Below are 19,776 nucleotides of genomic sequence, written 5' to 3' on the forward strand. Positions count from 1 at the left end.
CAACATTTAATAACACTTATAAAGAACTAACAATTGCAATAAACTTGTTCCCTTTCGCAATAGATGTTGATAAATTGACCTAATTTATAATCTATGGAATGCTAACAAAGCTAAGGAAATGGATTGTTTGCAAAAAATGGAGTTCATTTTCTAAGCAATATGAAAGACCAGGTTTAGCTGAAGCAAACTAAACTACTACTTTTCGAATAATGTACTCTTGTTTCAACCGAAATCAAGTGATACACTGTCTGTTTACCTTCGAAACATTGGTAAAAGATCAAACTTTCGTAAATTTTGTTACATGAAAACTATTTCTGCTCAAGCAAAGTTGCTTTTTCAATATTTTGTAAAAGCTATCCAGTAACATTAACAATAATCCTGCATGACAAGCAACAATATAATGTACAGAAAATATGCATCTAATTAGTTTGATCTAGGCTTCCTGTTTGAGGAAAGTTACAGGGGCCTAACGCTTCTAGTAAATGAATTGAGAGTTGAGTAGAGATGGTAGAAATGAATCTGCATGAAGTATTGATCTCTACTGAATGAATTCACGCTCAATCTCAGTCAAGGTCAAACCTGAATAATAGCTTCAATACAATCTGGCTAGATTATAGCACAATAGGCCCAGGGAAACCACCAAAATCAAACTTGATGAACCACTTCTTTAAATTCGAACAGAAACAATGTTTTCGACATGTTTATTTATGTAATATTTTATTTTAAAAAGCAAAAATATATCGAGCTGTGGCGAGATTTTGAAAAAAAATGACATGCTAAAAAGCGTAAACAAAATAAAGCTATAAATTCTTGTAATAAGGAATGGCTTCTTTTTATGCGTTAAAAACTAAATGAAAAAGGAATTTAATTTTAACAATTCACTGTTTAATAGTCAGGTTTTACTAAAACATGCAGAGCATTGCAAGAAGTGTTTGTAAGAATTGCACGCATAGCAAACACTGCACTGGTCTTTTTATTGCTACAAGACTACAAACTGCATTATGCATTATGTGCAAAACATTAAAGGCTCTCTGGAAAAAGAGAAGATGACTCCTTCAAATTAGATGTAATTTAAATGGAACGATGCATTGCAACCGGAGTGTCTTTATGTAAGAAAGGTTAAGAATGATTCAAAACGATATATTCATTATCTACCACAAAAACGTCTCTACTAGATACTACCCGAATTTCAAAGGCAATTTACAACTTGTAAAGCCCCTGGCATAACGGTCTTGAGGGTTTACATCGGCCTTTTAACAAGTATACAGATATTTTCAAATTTTACCCATGAAAAACTTGTTTAAAATATTGAAGATGACCAAATTGCAATGTATGGGAATATATTGAAAATGTTTTATAATAAATAAGAAAAACCATGAGCTATTTAAAACAATGCTGCACACGAAAAAGTCATTTGATTCCACTTTGTAACTGTAAGACATACAGGTATGCGTATTTTAATAAGTGTGGGTGTGCCCAATAGGATGCCCATATGGGATGTTGTGTGGGTGTGCCAATAGGATGCCCATATGGGATGTTGTGTGGGTGTGCCCAATAGGATGCCCATATGGGATGTTGTGTGGTATGTTGGCAGGAGAAGAAGCGCTTTTCGTCAGCGAATAGCTGTACTGACTGGCTCACACTCACTCAGCCTGCCCTACAAGGAAGAGTAACAACTCCTCAAGGTAATGCGTCACATAAACAAGTATTGATGCGCTTTGTTATGAAATGTAAAAAAACCAGTTTCTTTGACAAAGCAATTAGAAATTTCATCACTATCGTTGTTAATACGTGACATAAATGGGTTATGTTACGTAATACCTGGATACATTGACTTATTAAGGATAAAGCCTATCAACAGCCTGGTTAACCGCTTGTGATGTCGACCGGCATAGTGACCTCTATGAGGCTAATCCAAAAAACCGCTTCAATGCAGAAACTCATTTCATAAAAGAGTCTGACAAACTCTGTTAAGATGGTACAGAGGAACGGACTAGCTCTATGAAACTGGCTTCTGATCGATGCAATGAAAGAGAGCTCAGTTAGTTATATGAATGCTAAAAACAATCTAAGAACTCAAGTGTTGGCTAAGATAGGAACCTGAACAGTATGAAAGGATCTTATGATATCCACCATGAAGATTAACAAGGATGTTGTTTGTTTTAAAGATCCGCATTCTCCTCAACTCATCACTCATCATTAAACACCGACTCAAAGCCTCATTTTTTATGGAACAGATCACTGTATACAGATGGAACAGAGTACTGTATACAGATGGAACAGAGCACTGTATACAGATGGAACGGAACACTGTATACAGATGGAACAGAGTACTGTATACAGATGGAACAGAGCACTGTATATAGATTGAACAGATCACTGTATATAGATGGAACAGAGTACTGTATACAGATGGAACAGAGTACTGTATACAGATAGAACAGAGCACTGTATACAGATGGAACAGATCACTGTATATAGATGGAACAGAGTCCTGTATACAGATGGAACAGAGTTCTGTATACAGATGGAACAGAGCACTGTATATAGATGGAACAGATCACTGTATACAGATGGAACGGAACACTGTATACAGATGGAACAGAGTACTGTATACAGATGGAACAGAGCACTGTATATAGATTGAACAGATCACTGTATATATATGGAACAGAGTACTGTATACAGATGGAACAGAGTACTGTATACAGATAGAACAGAGCACTGTATACAGATGAAACAGATCACTGTATATAGATGGAACAGAGTCCTGTATACAGATGGAACAGAGTTCTGTATATAGATGGAACAGAGTACTGTATACAGATGGAACAGAGTACTGTATACAGATGGAACAGAGCACTGTATATAGATGGAACAGATCACTGTATACAGATGGAACAGATCACTGTATACAGATGGAACAGAGTACTGTTTACAGATGGAACGGAACACTGTATACAGATGGAACAGAGTACTGTATACAGATGGAACAGAGCACTGTATATAGATGGAACAGATCACTGTATACAGATGGAACAGATCACTGTATACAGATGGAACAGATCACTGTATACAGATGGAACAGATCACTGTATATAGATGGAACAGAGCACTGTATACAGATGGAACAGATCACTGTATACAGATGGAACAGAGCACTGTATACAGATGGAACAGATCACTGTATACAGATGGAACAGATCACTGTATATAGATGGAACAGAGTACTGTATATAGATGGAACAGATCACTGTATACAAATGGAACAGATCACTGTATACAGATGGAACAGATCACTATATATAGATGGAACAGATCACTGTATACAAATGGAACAGATCACTGTATACAGATGGAACAGATCACTATATATAGATGGAACAGAGCACTGTATATAGATGGAACAGATCACTGTATACAGATGGAACAGATCACTGTATACAGATGGAACAGAGCACTGTATACAGATGGAACAGATCACTGTATACAGATGGAACAGATCACTGTATATAGATGGAACAAAGTACTGTATATAGATGGAACAGATCACTATATATAGATGGAACAGAGTACTGTATATAGATGGAACAGATCACTGTATATAGATGGAACAGATCACTGTATATAGATGGAACAGAGTACTGTATACAGATGGAACAGAGTACTGTATACAGATAGAACAGAGCACTGTATACAGATGGAACAGATCACTGTATATAGATGGAACAGAGTCCTGTATACAGATGGAACAGAGTTCTGTATATAGATGAAACAGATCACTGTATACATATGGAACAGAGTACTGTATACAGATGGAACAGATCACTGTATACAAATGGAACAGATCACTGTATACAGATGGAACAGATCACTATATATAGATGGAACAGAGTACTGTATATAGATGGAACAGATCACTGTATATAGATGGAACAGATCACTGTATACAGATGGAACAGAGCACTGTATACAGATGGAACAGAGCACTATATATAGATGGAAAAGAGCACTGTATACAGATGGAACAGATCACTGTATATAGATGAAACAGAGCACTGTATACAGATAGAACAGAGTACTGTATACAGATGGAACAGATCACTGTATACAGATGGAACAGAGTACTGTATACAGATGGAACAGAGCACTATATATAGATGGAACAGAGCACTGTATATAGATGGAACAGATCACTGTATATAGATGGAACAGATCACTGTATACAGATGGAACAGAGCACTGTATACAGATGGAACAGAGCACTATATATAGATGGAACAGAGCACTGTATACAGATGGAACAGAGCACTGTATACAGATGGAACAGAGTACTGTATACAGATGGAACAGATCACTGTATACAGAAGGAACAGACCACAGTATACAGATTGAACAGATCACTGTATACATATAGAACAGAGCCCGTAATGGAACAGAGCGCATGAGTAACACAAAAATTCTGTCGATACCAAAACGCACTTCACTTTCTATGGCTCAGTAATCGACAAAACTCAACTACCCATTTGTTGTGTTGGTGATACCCTTATTTAGATAAACTTATAACACACTCTTCGAATCCTTAAAATTGAATTCATTTAAAATAGCTTGCGGAATCGATTTGGAAGATGGATAATGGTTGTGCACCATCGGTGGGCGATTTATGTGAATGCTGCGGTCGTTAAGCGTAAAAACACCCTTCACCAACCGACGAAGAGTAGTTACACCAGACTTTCATGTGATAGCCTTGTGACTATCACATGAAAATGATATACTGTCACATGATAAGTTTTCCCTGACTTCCACGCGATACAAAATACTCTCTGATTCATGTGGATAGAGTGTTGTGAGTTGGTTTTCCTATCTTATATAAGGCAGCACTTCCTACTTCCTCTTCGAATGAAGTCCTGACGAACTGGCCGCAGCTCATGCAAATACGACCACTGACCATTGACAGTTGAGAGCCCTACTCCTCATTCTGCTATCAAACCAAACACCGGTGTATGTAAAGAAATCACATTTACTTTCCAACATTTGGTTTCAAGCATAATGCATCAAACTCAGCAACTAAAGCGTGATAAGTGTTCATGAATACAAGATGCTGAAATGCTTTTTTTTAAATTATTTAATTAAATTAGAATGAATAACTAGACGGTAAGTCAGCCATTTTTCTAAAACTACTCTGTAATTTAGATAATTTTCATAAATTTGAAACGTCTGTTTGTTTTTCATTAGAAATTTGTATTTTCATGTTACATAATCTTTTTGTCAGTTTTAAATAAATGGCAAAAAGCGAGCATTTGGTTTCTATAGAGTTTTTCCTGTAGAGACAAGAAACCTCAACTACAATGCATAGTATCTTTGTATCGAGTAAATATCCGGGGTTTTTATGGAGTCAATCTCTTTGATTAAAAAGGGTTAACATTTAAGATAAACTGCTTATATTGTGTTGGGTCTTTTTTCTAAACAGCAAACTGGCTGATTAAAACTTCAATCCCAAACAGCTGTGTTTACAGAGTTTTAAAATCGTTTTAATGGTCTTTAAACACATTCTAGAATGATCAAATGTAAAAAGTACTTCTGTGTTAAAGGCGTTCGCAGAAATTTCTCGTGACAATAAAATGTTTTTTTAGATAGTGCTGAGAGTGTGCTGTGAGAGAGTACTGTTTGACATACATTTTGGTAAATTAAAATTTTACAGATTTATAAACAGTTTTATAACTTATATTTATAAATGTTAGTGTGACGCTAGTTTTATAACATAGAGATGTCCCCTAGTGATGTGTGTGCTCAAGGATGAACAAGGTAGTGTCTCTATATAACATAGAGATGTCCCCCAGTGATGTGTGTGCTCAAGGATGAACAAGGTAGTGTCTCTATATAACATAGAGATGTCCCCTAGTGATGTGTGTGCTCAAGGATGAACAAGGTAGTGTCTCTATATAACATAGAGATGTCCCCTAGTGATGTGTGTGCTCAAGGATGAACAAGGTAGTGTCTCTATATAACATAGAGATGTCCCCTAGTGATGTGTGTGCTCAAGGATGAACAAGGTAGTGTCTCGTTCTAGTAGCATACCAGCGATATTTTCTTCTCACATGCAACACTCAGTTTCTCGTGCCTATTTGACCTTTCACCCACCTTTTTGACCAAGTCGTGTAACAATGGTGCGCGTAAGGTGACTATCTTATAGATAAAACCTGAATGAAGCGGTCAACGGGTATCGCTTTTTAAGCAAGGTGACTAATTTGCAGCCTATGAGGAAACTAACAGCGAATGGATAAAAATGGCCTGAATAAACTAATACCAGGAATCATCTCGAGGTTTCCAACTAAGGTACTTAGTCTGTCCACCGCTGTCTTTAGATCAATCATGTCTGCTTGTCCTTTATAGAGGTCAATGAGTTCCAACTGTGGAGTAGAATTCTCTTCTGGCAGAGCCTGCAATGTTTCAGCAGATGATATTACAGTGATGGAAAATTCTCACCACGAGAACTTCAGATATGCCGAGCATCAGCGAGTGCGAAAGTGTACATCAAGATGGAACCTCATATGTCCATCGATTGACCGATGAAATAATAAGACACTCAACGAATGACCAATCACAGAATAGGACATTCAGTAGTTAACCAATAAGAAATAAAGGTATTTAGTGAGAGGGGGTGGTGGGACGAGCAACAAGCAGATCTCTGGCTATGCTGATAAACAAATCTATAGTTTCCTAATGGGTTTTTAACATGATATTTTAACACTATGAATACTATTTGAACAGAAGAGTCAAGAGTAGGATTCCATCTTTAAATTTAATAAAAGTAATTAATGGCACACGTTATGCTGTACATATCACAAACTTATTAAACATGCAGCTGTGAGAAGTTTGGAACATGCCTAATTTATAGATGACGAAACTAACTGCTATAACACAATGACAAATTATTTTAACCAAACAAACAAATTTAGAGATTTATGCATCACGATGTAGGTTCTATTTGAGGAGGGGTACAGTCCAGCACCATTTACCTAGGCAATAGAGTTATACTGAGTGCAGTACCACATGATGCCAGTACCTGCTGAAGCATTGAGCAATAACGTGATGCAAAACTATGAAGGTCTTTGAGCAAGTGACAATGATCATAACTGATAGGAGGGAGCTGATAAAGTCTACGATGTGATTTGTTAAATTTTGACTACCAATTACCAATCAGTAACGTCTCCACCCTTTATCACCAGTGATCTCACCTCATCAGGATTCCACATATAAATATAAACATGATCCGCTTGTACAGCAATTTCACTAAATATGCGTATGAGATAAGCTAAACATGTTCCCATGTAGTTATCAATAATTCATGTTTATCATTGGTGAGAAGATCTGTGACTATCTATTGAGTGATAAAGTTTTGTGTGTGAACCAACCTGCCTGCACTGAGGCCTGAATCAAGGAGGAACAACAGTGAAACCTTCTGCTTACTTAGCCTCATCTAGCCTCAATTCTTAGCACTTCCTTTAGTGTTTCGTATAATGCATTTGCTTTAATGTCATGTGAAATCACCTAAAATACTGTATTAAACTGTGTCAACTAAGCTCAACTGTGTCAAACATACTCAACTGTGTCAAACATACTCAACTGTGTCAACTAAGCTCAACTGTGTCAACTAAGCTCAACTGTGTCAACTAAGCTCAACTGTGTCTAACAAGCTCAACTGTGTCAAATGTGAAAAGTGTGAAATCACCTAAAATACTTGTTAAGGAACTATTGTAGGGCTTTTGAGTTGCTGAACAAGTTGAACCAGCTGGAGTGTATTATTTTGAAAATATTGGCTTTATATGCCGAGGTTGGACTGTATTAAACTGTGTCAAACAAGCTCAATTGTGTCAAACAAGCTCAATTGTGTCAAACAAGCTCAATTGTGTCAAACAAGCTCAACTGTGTCAAACAAGCTCAACTGTGTCAAACATACTCAACTGTGTCAAACATACTCAACTGTGTCAAACAAGCTCAACTGTGTCAAACATACTAAACTGTGTCAAACATACTCAACTGTGTCAAAAAAGCTCAACTGTATCAAACATACTCAAATGTGTCAAACATACTTGACTGTGTCAAACAAGCTCAACTGTGTCAAACATACTCAACTGTGTCAAACATACTCAACTGTGTCAAACATACTCAACTGTGTCGATCGAACAAGCTCAACCTCAAAGGTAAAAAAAAAGCCTAAATTAACTAGAGAATATTTACCTTTTTATTAACACAAATTGCCAGAGGGTAACCTAGGAGTTTGGCTTCTCGCAACCTGAATCCAATAGAATGATCAACTCTGTCATCCATTACAACTTCACCTCTAAGTCTTGGGTCCCTCTCAATGCAGTCATATAGCCGGTCTGCAACCTCCCGTGTCTCGGCATACTTGTAACCTTTCTATAAGAATTACACCCGTTGTCTAGTGATAAAACATACGTTCAAGGCCTACAGTTTCAGCATACATGAAACTGGAGAAACAATCAGTTCTGTAAATATACCAATCACATGGGGTAGAGTTACTGAGTTCTAGCTTATGAGTAAAATATGGTGACTAGTGAAGTCGATAAACATGCTCTAAAAGGTAGAAACTTGATGGAAGAATGGTAATTGACGATGCTCTATGCTACTAGCTTAAGTTAGAAATAACTCGTGGCTTATTTGGTACAGCTGAAAGATACATGATTTTGTTTAAAGGTTGACTTGCAACAAAATTCACATTACAGTTATTTGGTATCAAAAAATTCACCATGTCTTACTCTGTTGTGTTGTAGGTGCCAAATATGTGGAAATGTGATTACAAGCTCTTAAAAGCTAAAAAACGAACAGTTAATCGCCGCCATCACGAAACCGCCGTAGATTGGAATCAGTTTATTTCTCTGACATAATCAATCCATTTGGTTATTGTTTTGACACGTGATGTTCTAACGTGAATTGAAAGGCCAATAAAAGGCTCAATATAAAACTTCTCGTAGCACTAGTTTATGACAAACACTTCGGGTTTTACCAAAGAGTCCTTACCAAATATACAAGTGGATGCTCGCTAGTTTACAGTTTTGTTTCGGCTTGGTCTAATCCTCTAGTCGTAATCTGATCATGTGACCCATACTTCCTGCCAAACAGCGTGAATAATTTCTGCAGCATTTTTCGACTATCACACATGACCAACAAGCTCGTCATGTTTATCAGAGGATGATATGCACTCCTTTGAGCTAAGGTTAAAAAATTAAACAAATTTTTACGGTAGGTTTTGCGATACCAGTGCTCAAAATGACAGCATTACAATGATGATGAAATAGATGCGTAAGCACAATAGACATGGTTTTATTGAATGCGCGAAGTATATTTGCGAAAATATTTCGACAAATGAGGTTGCATGAAAGTGTAAACAGAAGCCATCTCGTTCAATTAAGTCCCATTTGAGCCGTTTTGGAAAGAGATTCTAATCTATGGCAGTCTCGTGTGGCTGCGATTAACTGTTCGTTTTTGAGCTTTTAAGAGCTTGTAATCACATTTCCACATATTTTGCACCTACAACACAACAGAGTAAGACATGGTGAATCTTTTGATACCAAATAAGTGTAATGTGAATTTTGTTGCAAGTCAACTTTAAATATTTGAGTAGAAAAGATGAACTGATAAATTGGTAATTAAAAGAGACAGTGATGAGATAGACTTTAGAAAGATGAGAAGAGCTTCTTAAAATACTTCAAAATGAGATAAATTTTAAAAATATCGATATTGACGTTGTGAGGTCCCACAAAGTTATGGAATTTCAACATTATATTGTGGGTTGCGATTGCTTTTCTATGGATGTGGCTGCCAAGGAAACCTAACTTGGGATATACAGGAGAAAATAGCATTAATAATAACTCTAGTAAAATTGAAAATAATAATAACAATGGAGGATGGGCATGTAAAGTGCATCTTTAAATAGCTACTAAATACTATTAAAATGAAATACTAATTATTTGTAGAGACAACAAAAAAGACCTTCGCTCAACAAAATGCTGCTGTAATCCTGGAACACACCTTAATAATCTTTTTCTACAGAAACTCAACTCGGAGTAAAATTACAGAGGTTTTTGAGAGGTTTATGAAGTTTTCCAACACGGTTTGATTAATAAAAATATTTTTTTGGAATATTGACTTCAGCTCGGCAAATTACCTGACTAGTGATGTCTTTAAAGTATCTAAAGGAACTATCTATAGGCATGACTGAACAGTCGCAACTAATTATTATGTTATATTATGTTATATTATATTATTATGTTATATTATATTAAGTGTTTGAATATTTAAAAAAAAGTTAAAACTTGACTTCATTCATTTGACATTAAACAGCCACAATTAAACAGCCACAATTGAACAGCCACAATTAAACAGCCACAATTAAACAGCCACAATTGAACAGCCACAATTGAACAGCCACAATTGAACAGCCACAATTAAACAGCCACAATTGAACAGCCACAATTAAACAGCCACAATTAAACAGCCACAATTAAACAGCCACAATTGAACAGCCACAATTAAACAGCCACAATTAAACAGCCACAATTAAACAGCCACAATTAAACAGCCACAATTGAACAGCCACAATTAAACAGCCACAATTAAACAGCCACAATTAAACAGCCACAATTAAACAGCCACAATTGAACAGCCACAATTAAACAGCCACAATTAAACAGCCACAATTAAACAGCCACAATTGAACAGCCACAATTAAACAGCCACAATTGAACAGCCACAATTAAACAGCCACAATTAAACAGCCACAATTAAACAGCCACAATTGAACAGCCACAATTAAACAGCCACAATTAAACAGCCACAATTGAACAGCCACAATTGAACAGCAACAATTAAACAGCCACAATTAAACAGCCACAATTAAACAGCCACAATTAAACAGCCACAATTAAACAGCCACAATTAAAATGAAACATAATGCAAGTATCTTTAGTGATAATAATTAATATTAAAAATTTTAAAACTTATAAAATTCCCAGCATTTTATTAAAACATCTATTTTTTGTTTACCATTGTGCTCAACAAAATTCTAGCGTTGGTGATATTCTAGCTATCATCTAAAAGCTCTGTTATTTACAGAATTTCGGAGGTTTCTTTGGTAAAGACTGAGATTTGACAGCCGGTGGTTTGTTACACAAATAAACTGGTTTTAATGCTTCAACACAATCCTATCTCTATCATATTTCTGGAGATCGAAATTTGAGAATATTCACTTTACACTCCTTCTGCTGCGCTTCAATCTCAATGTAACAGTTACAATTTTTGATAAAATTATACCATATTAAAAGTTGAAAGTGTTCCGATATATTAAGACTGTCTTGTACAAACAGAAACACGGTCCCTCATAGTGATTATACATAATTGATAGACCAGATCGCATATGCCTGCTCATCTACGTATAATGCCTAGCAGAAGCATTGACTGGAATAGATGTAATGGAACTATGAATTTTAATATAAATTCAGAAACAATCGTGTGGCTATCTGTTTATTTTTTAACATCTTAATGACAAAACTGGATGCTCCCTATTCTTATACCCAGCGTTAGGATAAGTTCACGACAGTTGTAAACTGGCCATACAGAGACTCAAAGCAGACGGACACGAGAAAAGTGAATAAATGCTAACTGCAAGTAAATATGCTCCAATATTTGCTTCGTCTCTGGAAACTGCCGTATATCAGAGCAAGTATTGTTATAGAAATAAACTGCATATCGTTTACTTCAGTCAAAGCTCAACAATTAATGATAAATACTTATGGTAATAGCATATAGTATATATAGCATATAGCATTAAATGAAGCTGCATACAAAACTATGTAGACAATTAATAGTGACAACCTGTACAGAAAGGTTTTTATTTATGTGTTACTGTAAGGACACACAAGCGTAAGTGCAGGTTCAACAACGCGTAGATTTGGAGGTAGAGGTGGTTTAGATTTGGAGGTAGAGGTGGTGTAGATTTGGAGGTAGAGGTGGTGTAGATTTGGAGGTAGAGGTGGTGTGGATTTGGAGGTAGAGGTGGTGTAGATTTGGAGATAGAGGTGGTGTAGATTTGGAGGTAGAGGTGGTGTGGATTTGGAGGTAGAGGTGGTGTAGATTTGGAGGTAGAGGTGGTGTAGATTTGGAGGTAGAGGTGGTGTGGATTTGGAGGTAGAGGTGGTGTAGATTTGGAGGTAGAGGTGGTGTAGATTTGGAGGTAGAGGTGGTGTAGATTTGAAGGTAGAGATGGTGTGGATTTGGAGACAGAGGTGGTGGTGAGGATTTGGAGGTAGAGGAGTTTAAGACAGTGTATGTAGTGTAATGTACACTGTCTTAAACTACTAACATAGTATATATGTAAGTATAGTGTAGTATATATTGTTGTTGTTTTGATATAATTTTATAATTTTTTCTAGCCCTTTTCGCCTCCATTTAAAATAGTAATAACTATCCTAGGCTGCTGTCACTTTCAAACTACCCCTCATGGTTTAGAACGGTTGAAAGCTGCTCATGACAGATTCGGTGGCAGTGAATTGAAACGATGCAATGTTTTGGAAGTATAGTATTTTCTGACAAGTTATCTCGCTAATAATACCAAAAACCTATACGTACATATTTAAACTTTATAAGCAACAAACTTAAGTTTACATAATAGTAAAAAAATTTATAATAACCTTTTACAGATTTACCTACAGAGAAGTAAGCTTATAAAAAGGAAGTTTTAAGGTGGCCTATCTAATGAGGCTTGTATATGACAGCAGTCAGAGATGGTTAAAACATGCCAAACCGCAAGTCACTGCTAGACCAGATGAACCAACCAACCGAATCAATTACCTAAAGTCTAAGTTTAAACTGTAAATCGGAACTCACCTTCTGAGGTATGATGAGAACATTGTATGGGACGATTGCTCGTGGCATTTTCATATGGTCCTTGGAAGAGAGTGACTCAACTGCAGCAGCTAGTAAGCGGGTGATGCCAATTCCATAACACCCCATATAGACAAGCCTAGTGAAAATGAGTAGAGATGACAACTCATATATTAAGTGTATACACCTACTATAAGTGACAACTCACTTATAATAGATGTATACACTTAGTAATAAGGCTGGCACACATAAGGACCATAAGCTAACATGGCGTGAAATAAATCGTGGATTACAAAAGCTTCCAGCACTACTAAATATGTTGAGTAGGCTCAACTAAATTATATTTGCAATTTCTATAACAGAGCCGCTGGGGTACACTCCTAATGTAGAAAGGAGACTTCGGCATGCTATCTGCTATTCAAGTGCTCAACTTCCTAAAAGAAGTCAGGCCTATCCTCGTGTGACTATCCTCGCAGCCCGCTACTCGTAGTGAGAATTTGAGAGCTGAGAGAGGGGAGAGACAAGTGTTAAGGGCTAGTGATAGAAAACAGCCTTTCGACTGACCCAATAATTTCCTTGTATCAATTATGACAGGAGATGCTTTGGAAGCACCTGCAAGCACTGACATGATGCCCAATTATTCCTACACGGTGAGCATTACATAAGCTACGACAGCAACTTAATGACTCCCATATTTCTCAAGTTTCGGACCCAAAAAATAAGAGTGAGTCAGCGTTATTGCTTTGAATGTAGTTAAGTCATTAACGTAAGGCGTCGGCTGCACTCACGCAAATGTAGATTCCATGCTGGATATAAAATGGAGCATTAGATAAAAAGCAGGCAGCTAATGGAAGCGCTCTAGCAACAACAGTGGTCAAACTAGATCAATAGCGAGAAGAGAAGAGGCTAGACAGTAACTGCAACGCACTTCCACTTTGCTTTGAACAAAACGCAGTTGGAAATTCCAAAATTAGTTGACGTTCCGTAAACAATGTCTGTGTATCTAAAGTGGATTTGGCAAGGCCTAATTTCAAGCTGGCTTCCACAATATGATCAGGTATTGCCCACAAGAAACAGCGGATAGTAGAAACCAGTACAAAATGTGTTCTTGCTAACATCCGAGTCTGTACCTGAACCGCAAAATTATAAGAAACTTCTCACAAAAGATTTCCAAGCAAATTAAAACAAGAAGGTGACACATAATTTTAGACCTTTGATATGCTCCTTATTAGAACATATGATAATGTCTAATGCTACTTATTAGAACATATGATAATGTCTAATGCCTTTTTCCTGTGTGCATCTCGCTACCAAACAGTTTAACTTGCATGTTTGCTAGATTTACAACTAGACGGCAACTATACTGCCTTCTGTATACAAAGCAAAAGAATAAACAGAGCACAGACCATTATAAAAACTAACTTATGCGAGGCCTTACCAAATAATAGATGAACAATAGATGAATTGATGTGTTGAGTTACAGACATTGGGATGATAACTCCAACAGTATTTGGTAGAACATATAAGCCGCCATACTTTATAACAATTACTGCCTCTTATGACTAACTTAAAATTTAAGACTATTTAGTTTGCCTTCAAAATGTTTTTAAATTCAGATGTTTTAGAAAAAACACGGTGCTTCTACCTTTTATTGACTGGCTTTTATTGCAATTTGGGCTGAAGAATCAAGCGTTTAAAAACATTCTGTAACTTAGCTGAGTAATACATAGTTAGACAACATAGACTGGTTATTTGCAGGTCTCCTTGTTCTCACCGAGGTGACAAAAAGCTATAAAATTATATGATTGTATGGAGGGATTCTTAGAGAACCTTTTTGGTTCGACTCCCCGGAATGCCCCTGTTGATAGCGCAAACCAGTGATAGTGAGTGACTAAAACATTGTATGATTACCCATATTGGTCTGCAGAAAAGTATAGATATTTATTACAGTACATATTCCTAAAGTGTAATACCAACATGGGCTCCTCAAAACAATATACAGTGAAACTCGGATAACGCGCCCTCGGATAGCTCGAACACATGGTTAACTTGAACGGATTTGTTTGGTCCGTTCCCACGCAATAATAAATTGCTTTAGATAACTCGACCTCAACATCGTTAACTCGAACAGTTTTTTGGCCAACGGCTACAGAGACGGTTTTTATGCTGTAGAATATCGCTTTATTCCAAGCCATAGAGATAAACATCAACTTTTAGTAGTTCGTAGGCGTCATTACTATCACCTTGGGCAAAATAATTTTGGTTAACGATTTTTCTAAAGGTTTACAAAAGGTCAAGTTTTACCAAACATCCGCTTGGCAATCGAAAGCAAGGGAAAGCATAAAAACCTTCGGATGAACTTAAGATAAAATCGGCTAAATTGTTCTTTGTTAAAACACCCAAAAGAAGAAGATGTATTGTTTCCGAGCGTTCTAACTACGATCAAGCTTTGCCAATTTTAATCTAAAAACGCCTTGGCAGTCACATCACCTAAAACAACAGACAAATCTCAAATAATAGAAAAACATTTATGCTTTCTAATAAAAAAATTTAAAACTTTACATGAGAGGCCCTTTAACTTGCAACAAGCAATCTATGCTTTTTGATTTGTTTGTTTGATTTTTGTTCACAGGGATCTCTAACCTTCCAGCAGCACCTTCCTGCATGTGTCATGCTACAAACAAGCACTGCATGTGTCATGCTACAAACAAGCACTGCATGTGTCATGCTACAAACAAGCCCTGCGTGTGTCATGCTACAAGCAAGCACTGCATGTGTCATGCTACAAGCAAGCCCTGCGTGTGTCATGCTACAAGCAAGCACTGCATGTGTCATGCTACAAGCAAGCACTGCATGTGTCATGCTACAAGCAAGCACTGCATGTGTCATGCTACAAGCAAGCACTGTATGTGTCATGCTACAAGCAAGCACTGCATGTGTCATGCTACAAGCAAGCACTGCATGCGTCATGCCAGAAGCAAGCACTGCATGTGTCATGCCACAAGCAAGCACCGCATGTGTCATGCTACAAAGAAGCACTGCATGTGTCATGCTACAAGCAAGCACTGCATGTGTCATGCTACAAGCAAGCACTGCATGTGTCATGCTACAAGCAAGCACTGCATGCGTCATGCCACAAAGAAGCACTGTATGTGTCATGCCACATAGCAACATGAGTATTAAAACTACAATATGTACAAGAAGAAGGCTCACTTGTTTCTGTCACTTCTATTTCTGTAGGTAACTTGGAGGGGCTTAGAGTAACGCTCTCCTAGAAGGAACGCGTGAGCAAGCTGAAACAAGCAGCAGATAGAAATCATCTGTTTTAGCAAGCTGAGAATGTGATTATAGTTCAACTAGCAGGTATCTTACGAATGTATTTGAACAGCTAAAACTGGTAGATACGTGGGATAAAGGTATGCACTTGTACACTAGCTTGCTTATTACTATTTATGTACAATTTGCATCAGCTATAAGTGGACACGCACTAAAGAAAATATTATATATATATGGTAAACATATATCTATATAAGAATATGTAATAAATGCAAATAGTAGTAAAAGGCAAATAATGTAAAGGAATTGTGTGAAGCAGTACATGAAGGTTATGATAAATGTTAATATAAAATGCAATACAGTACATGTAAGTACATGTACTGTACAGTACATGTACTGTACATGTACAGTACATGTACAGTACATGTACAGTACATGTACTGTACAGTACATGTACTGTACAGTACATGTACTGTCAAACATGGATAACTCGAACTTCACGGGACCGAGCGAAAGTGTTCGAATTATCAGAGCGTTCAAGTTATCAGAGCACTGTCACAAGTCCATGTATTTACTTATTTATTAGTAGATACATGTACATATACAAACTATAATATAAATCAAAAGCACAAATGGCTTGTTTCAAATTAAATGCTTCTAATGTAAAGTTTCAAACGTTTTCATTAAAAAGCATAGAGATTTTTCTATCACTTGAGATTGGTTTGTTGTTTGAGGTGATGTTATTGCCAGGACGTTTTTTAGATTGACATTGGCAAAACTTGATCGTTGTTGAAATGCTCAAAAGAAAAGACATCTTTTTCTTTTGAGCATTTTACCCACGATCAATTTTGCCGACTTTTCTTGAAGTTTATGCAAAGATTACCTCACTTTTCCTTGCTTCCGAAGGGCGATCGCTAAGCGGATGTTTGGTATAAATCAAATTTCACCAAACCTTTAGAAAAGTCGCTGACAAAAATATTTTGCCGATGGTGGTAATAACGACGCTTATGAATTACGAAAAGTTGAGGCTTACCTCTATGGCTTGGAATAAAGTGATTTTCTAAAGCGATAACAACCGTTTCGGTAGCCGTTGGGCAAAAAACAGTTCGAGTTAACAGTGTTGAGTTCGAGTTATCTATAGCAATTTATCATTACGTGGGAACGGACCAAAGAAACCGTTTGAGTTAACCATGTGTTCGAGCTCTCCGTGGGCGAGTTATCCATGTTTGACTGTACTTACATGTACTGTACAGTACATGTAAGTACAGTACGTGTATGTAATCTACAGTACACACCCAAACACTATGTAATCTACAGACCTCTGTGCCTTTGAGCTCTTCATAAATTCCAGGGCAGCCTTGCACTTGGCAAGTGCCTGTAAATGAAATTAACCATTACTTGCATGCATGATTCTCGAATCTATAAAATAATGATATATGGTAAGATATCTCTAAGATATACTATAAGATAATAAGACGGAGGAAGACAACGAATCTTATAAACTGGCAAGAGCTGAGGAATTGCATGGATTTAATAAGAATGAAACAGCGCTGCTCACTTCTATGAGGAGTGACTACTTCGGAGTTGAAAGCATGGCCACACCTCTGACATACTTTGAGGGTGTCCTCCCCAACCCGCGTCTCTAAGTGAAACTCGTGAGAAATGGTGCCTCCAATGTTGCCGGTGCTGGCAGTGACTGCAATTAACTAATATTTGTAAAAAATAAAGCTGGCCAGAACGTATTTTATAAATATCATGTGGTAAGGTACATGAAGAGGACTTGAGAACAGAGCAAAACTAGCAACTTACCAGAAGATAAAAGTTAAGGCATGCCAAAAGCTTACAATGCTGAAAGTGGTTGAAAAATGAGAACATAGGAAAAGGATTTGAGAAAAAAGGAAACTGATGGCCTTTCAGATGAAAGAAGTTTCACTGTTAGATTACCAGATAATACTATCGGAAACTATTTCTAAATTTTTAAACATGACAAGCTAGGCCAAGTGTCAGTTAGATTTCCACAAAAGCAAACGCGAGTGCGCCCATGAGCACAGTATATCAACTACAAGGAGAGATAAATGGATGGACGACAAATGCTCATCATATAGAAGTGTCACTTAGGGTGTTCAAGCCAGTGCAGAGCGATGAGTGCAGAGCAAAGCACAGCCATACCTTTCCTTACATCTAATGATAGATGCTGAAACAGAGCCTCGTAGCACCTGATTACACTGTCATATGTGACCAAGGCATGCTCCTCATCGGCATCAAAAGTGTACAGATCTGCAAAAACAACGATGTCATGAAAGTCCAACAAGCTGCTCTTTCATTTTTAAATTTTTATGCTTTGAAATATGCTAAAACGATATCGAAAATCTAAATTTTCGATTTCAGTTTTACTTTTAGTCAGAGTTATCTTTACTTTGTTAGAAGGATAACTCTAACATTACCAGAAAGCACATTGCTACTCAACTACATGAAGCTAAGGCACAGGGGTTCCCAACCTTTTTCATTCAGTTCCCCCCTTATGCCTTTTCATAAATTTGATTCCAACCACCAACTTTTAACTCACATGACTAAAAACAACCGATACAAAATATAATCCCATTTTATTGTACATATCTAAACATATAACAACATATTATTAATTTTTATACAGCACGAATACAACACACAACAATACATGACCTTCGGCATGGCGGTGAATTGGTTTATGACTAGGTTAACTTACTATCCAATCAGAATCTGGATGGATGTGTTCACATATATCTGGGTTCTGACTAGTAACTCATTATTAGCAACTAGTGTCATTGATAAAACCAAAATATTAAATGATGAAACCCAAACTCACATGGCACTGCAGGACATAAATTAAAAATTTAACAAATCAAACTCCTCTCTGTTCCCCTTGCATATTCGAAATTCCCTCTAGAAGGGAATTCCTCCCTGGTTGGGAATCCCTGCTATAGCAGATGTTATGAAGATTTCCTGTAAATCCTCGGCATGGAAACTGTTGTGAAGTGAAACAAGCTGACTGATAAGATAGTGATAATCTTACATCATTACTATGATAAGAGGTAAGTTCATTCGTCTTCCCACAGCCACCCAATGGGCGTTAGGATAAAAGTTTGTCTCACACGGGACTCGAACTCAGATGCTCCATTCTGCATAGAACAACACTATGAACTGCGTTACTCGACCACCTTACCAAATTGAATAGTTGTATACATTCATGTAGATACTATACCCGATGATCTCCCACGGTACAAAGAGCTGCCGGTGTAATAGTTATGATAAAAACACCAACATAGTCAGCAATTATAATCTCACGGAACTAAGCCTACAATTGTAATTACCAGTACATAAAGATAGCATACACTCAGGTCTACAGGAATGACATGTGTTTGAATTAACACTACAAAGAAATGCATAAAGTTTATATTGTTTAAAGCTGGTACATACTCAATTTGGTAACTGACACTATGTTGTATGTCTAGAACACAGCAAAGTAGTGTGGTAACTGACACTATGTTGTATGTCTAGAACATAGCAAAGTAGTGTGGTAGCTGACACTATGTTGTATGTCTAGTACATAGCAAAGTA

At 36.9% G+C, this 19,776-nt stretch overlaps 1 protein-coding gene across 1 annotated transcript in view; it reads right to left on the reverse strand.

Annotated features, from left to right (window-relative positions):
• Window positions 1–790: 790 nt before the first annotated feature.
• LOC137393521 (probable proline--tRNA ligase, mitochondrial) overlaps window positions 791–19,776 on the reverse strand; it is a 39,998-nt gene continuing 21,012 nt past the window's right edge. Inside the window, exons 6-13 of the mRNA XM_068080101.1 lie at window positions 18,349–18,456; window positions 17,738–17,875; window positions 17,499–17,554; window positions 16,117–16,196; window positions 12,907–13,042; window positions 8,242–8,421; window positions 6,308–6,440; window positions 791–1,657 (exon numbers count right to left, since the gene is read on the reverse strand). Of these exons, the coding sequence (XP_067936202.1) occupies window positions 1,644–1,657; window positions 6,308–6,440; window positions 8,242–8,421; window positions 12,907–13,042; window positions 16,117–16,196; window positions 17,499–17,554; window positions 17,738–17,875; window positions 18,349–18,456 (845 nt within the window). The 3' untranslated portion in view covers window positions 791–1,643. The remainder of the gene's footprint in view (window positions 1,658–6,307; window positions 6,441–8,241; window positions 8,422–12,906; window positions 13,043–16,116; window positions 16,197–17,498; window positions 17,555–17,737; window positions 17,876–18,348; window positions 18,457–19,776) is intronic.

The sequence above is a fragment of the Watersipora subatra genome, chromosome 4, assembly GCF_963576615.1.
Source record: "Watersipora subatra chromosome 4, tzWatSuba1.1, whole genome shotgun sequence".
Taxonomy (NCBI): domain Eukaryota; kingdom Metazoa; phylum Bryozoa; class Gymnolaemata; order Cheilostomatida; family Watersiporidae; genus Watersipora; species Watersipora subatra.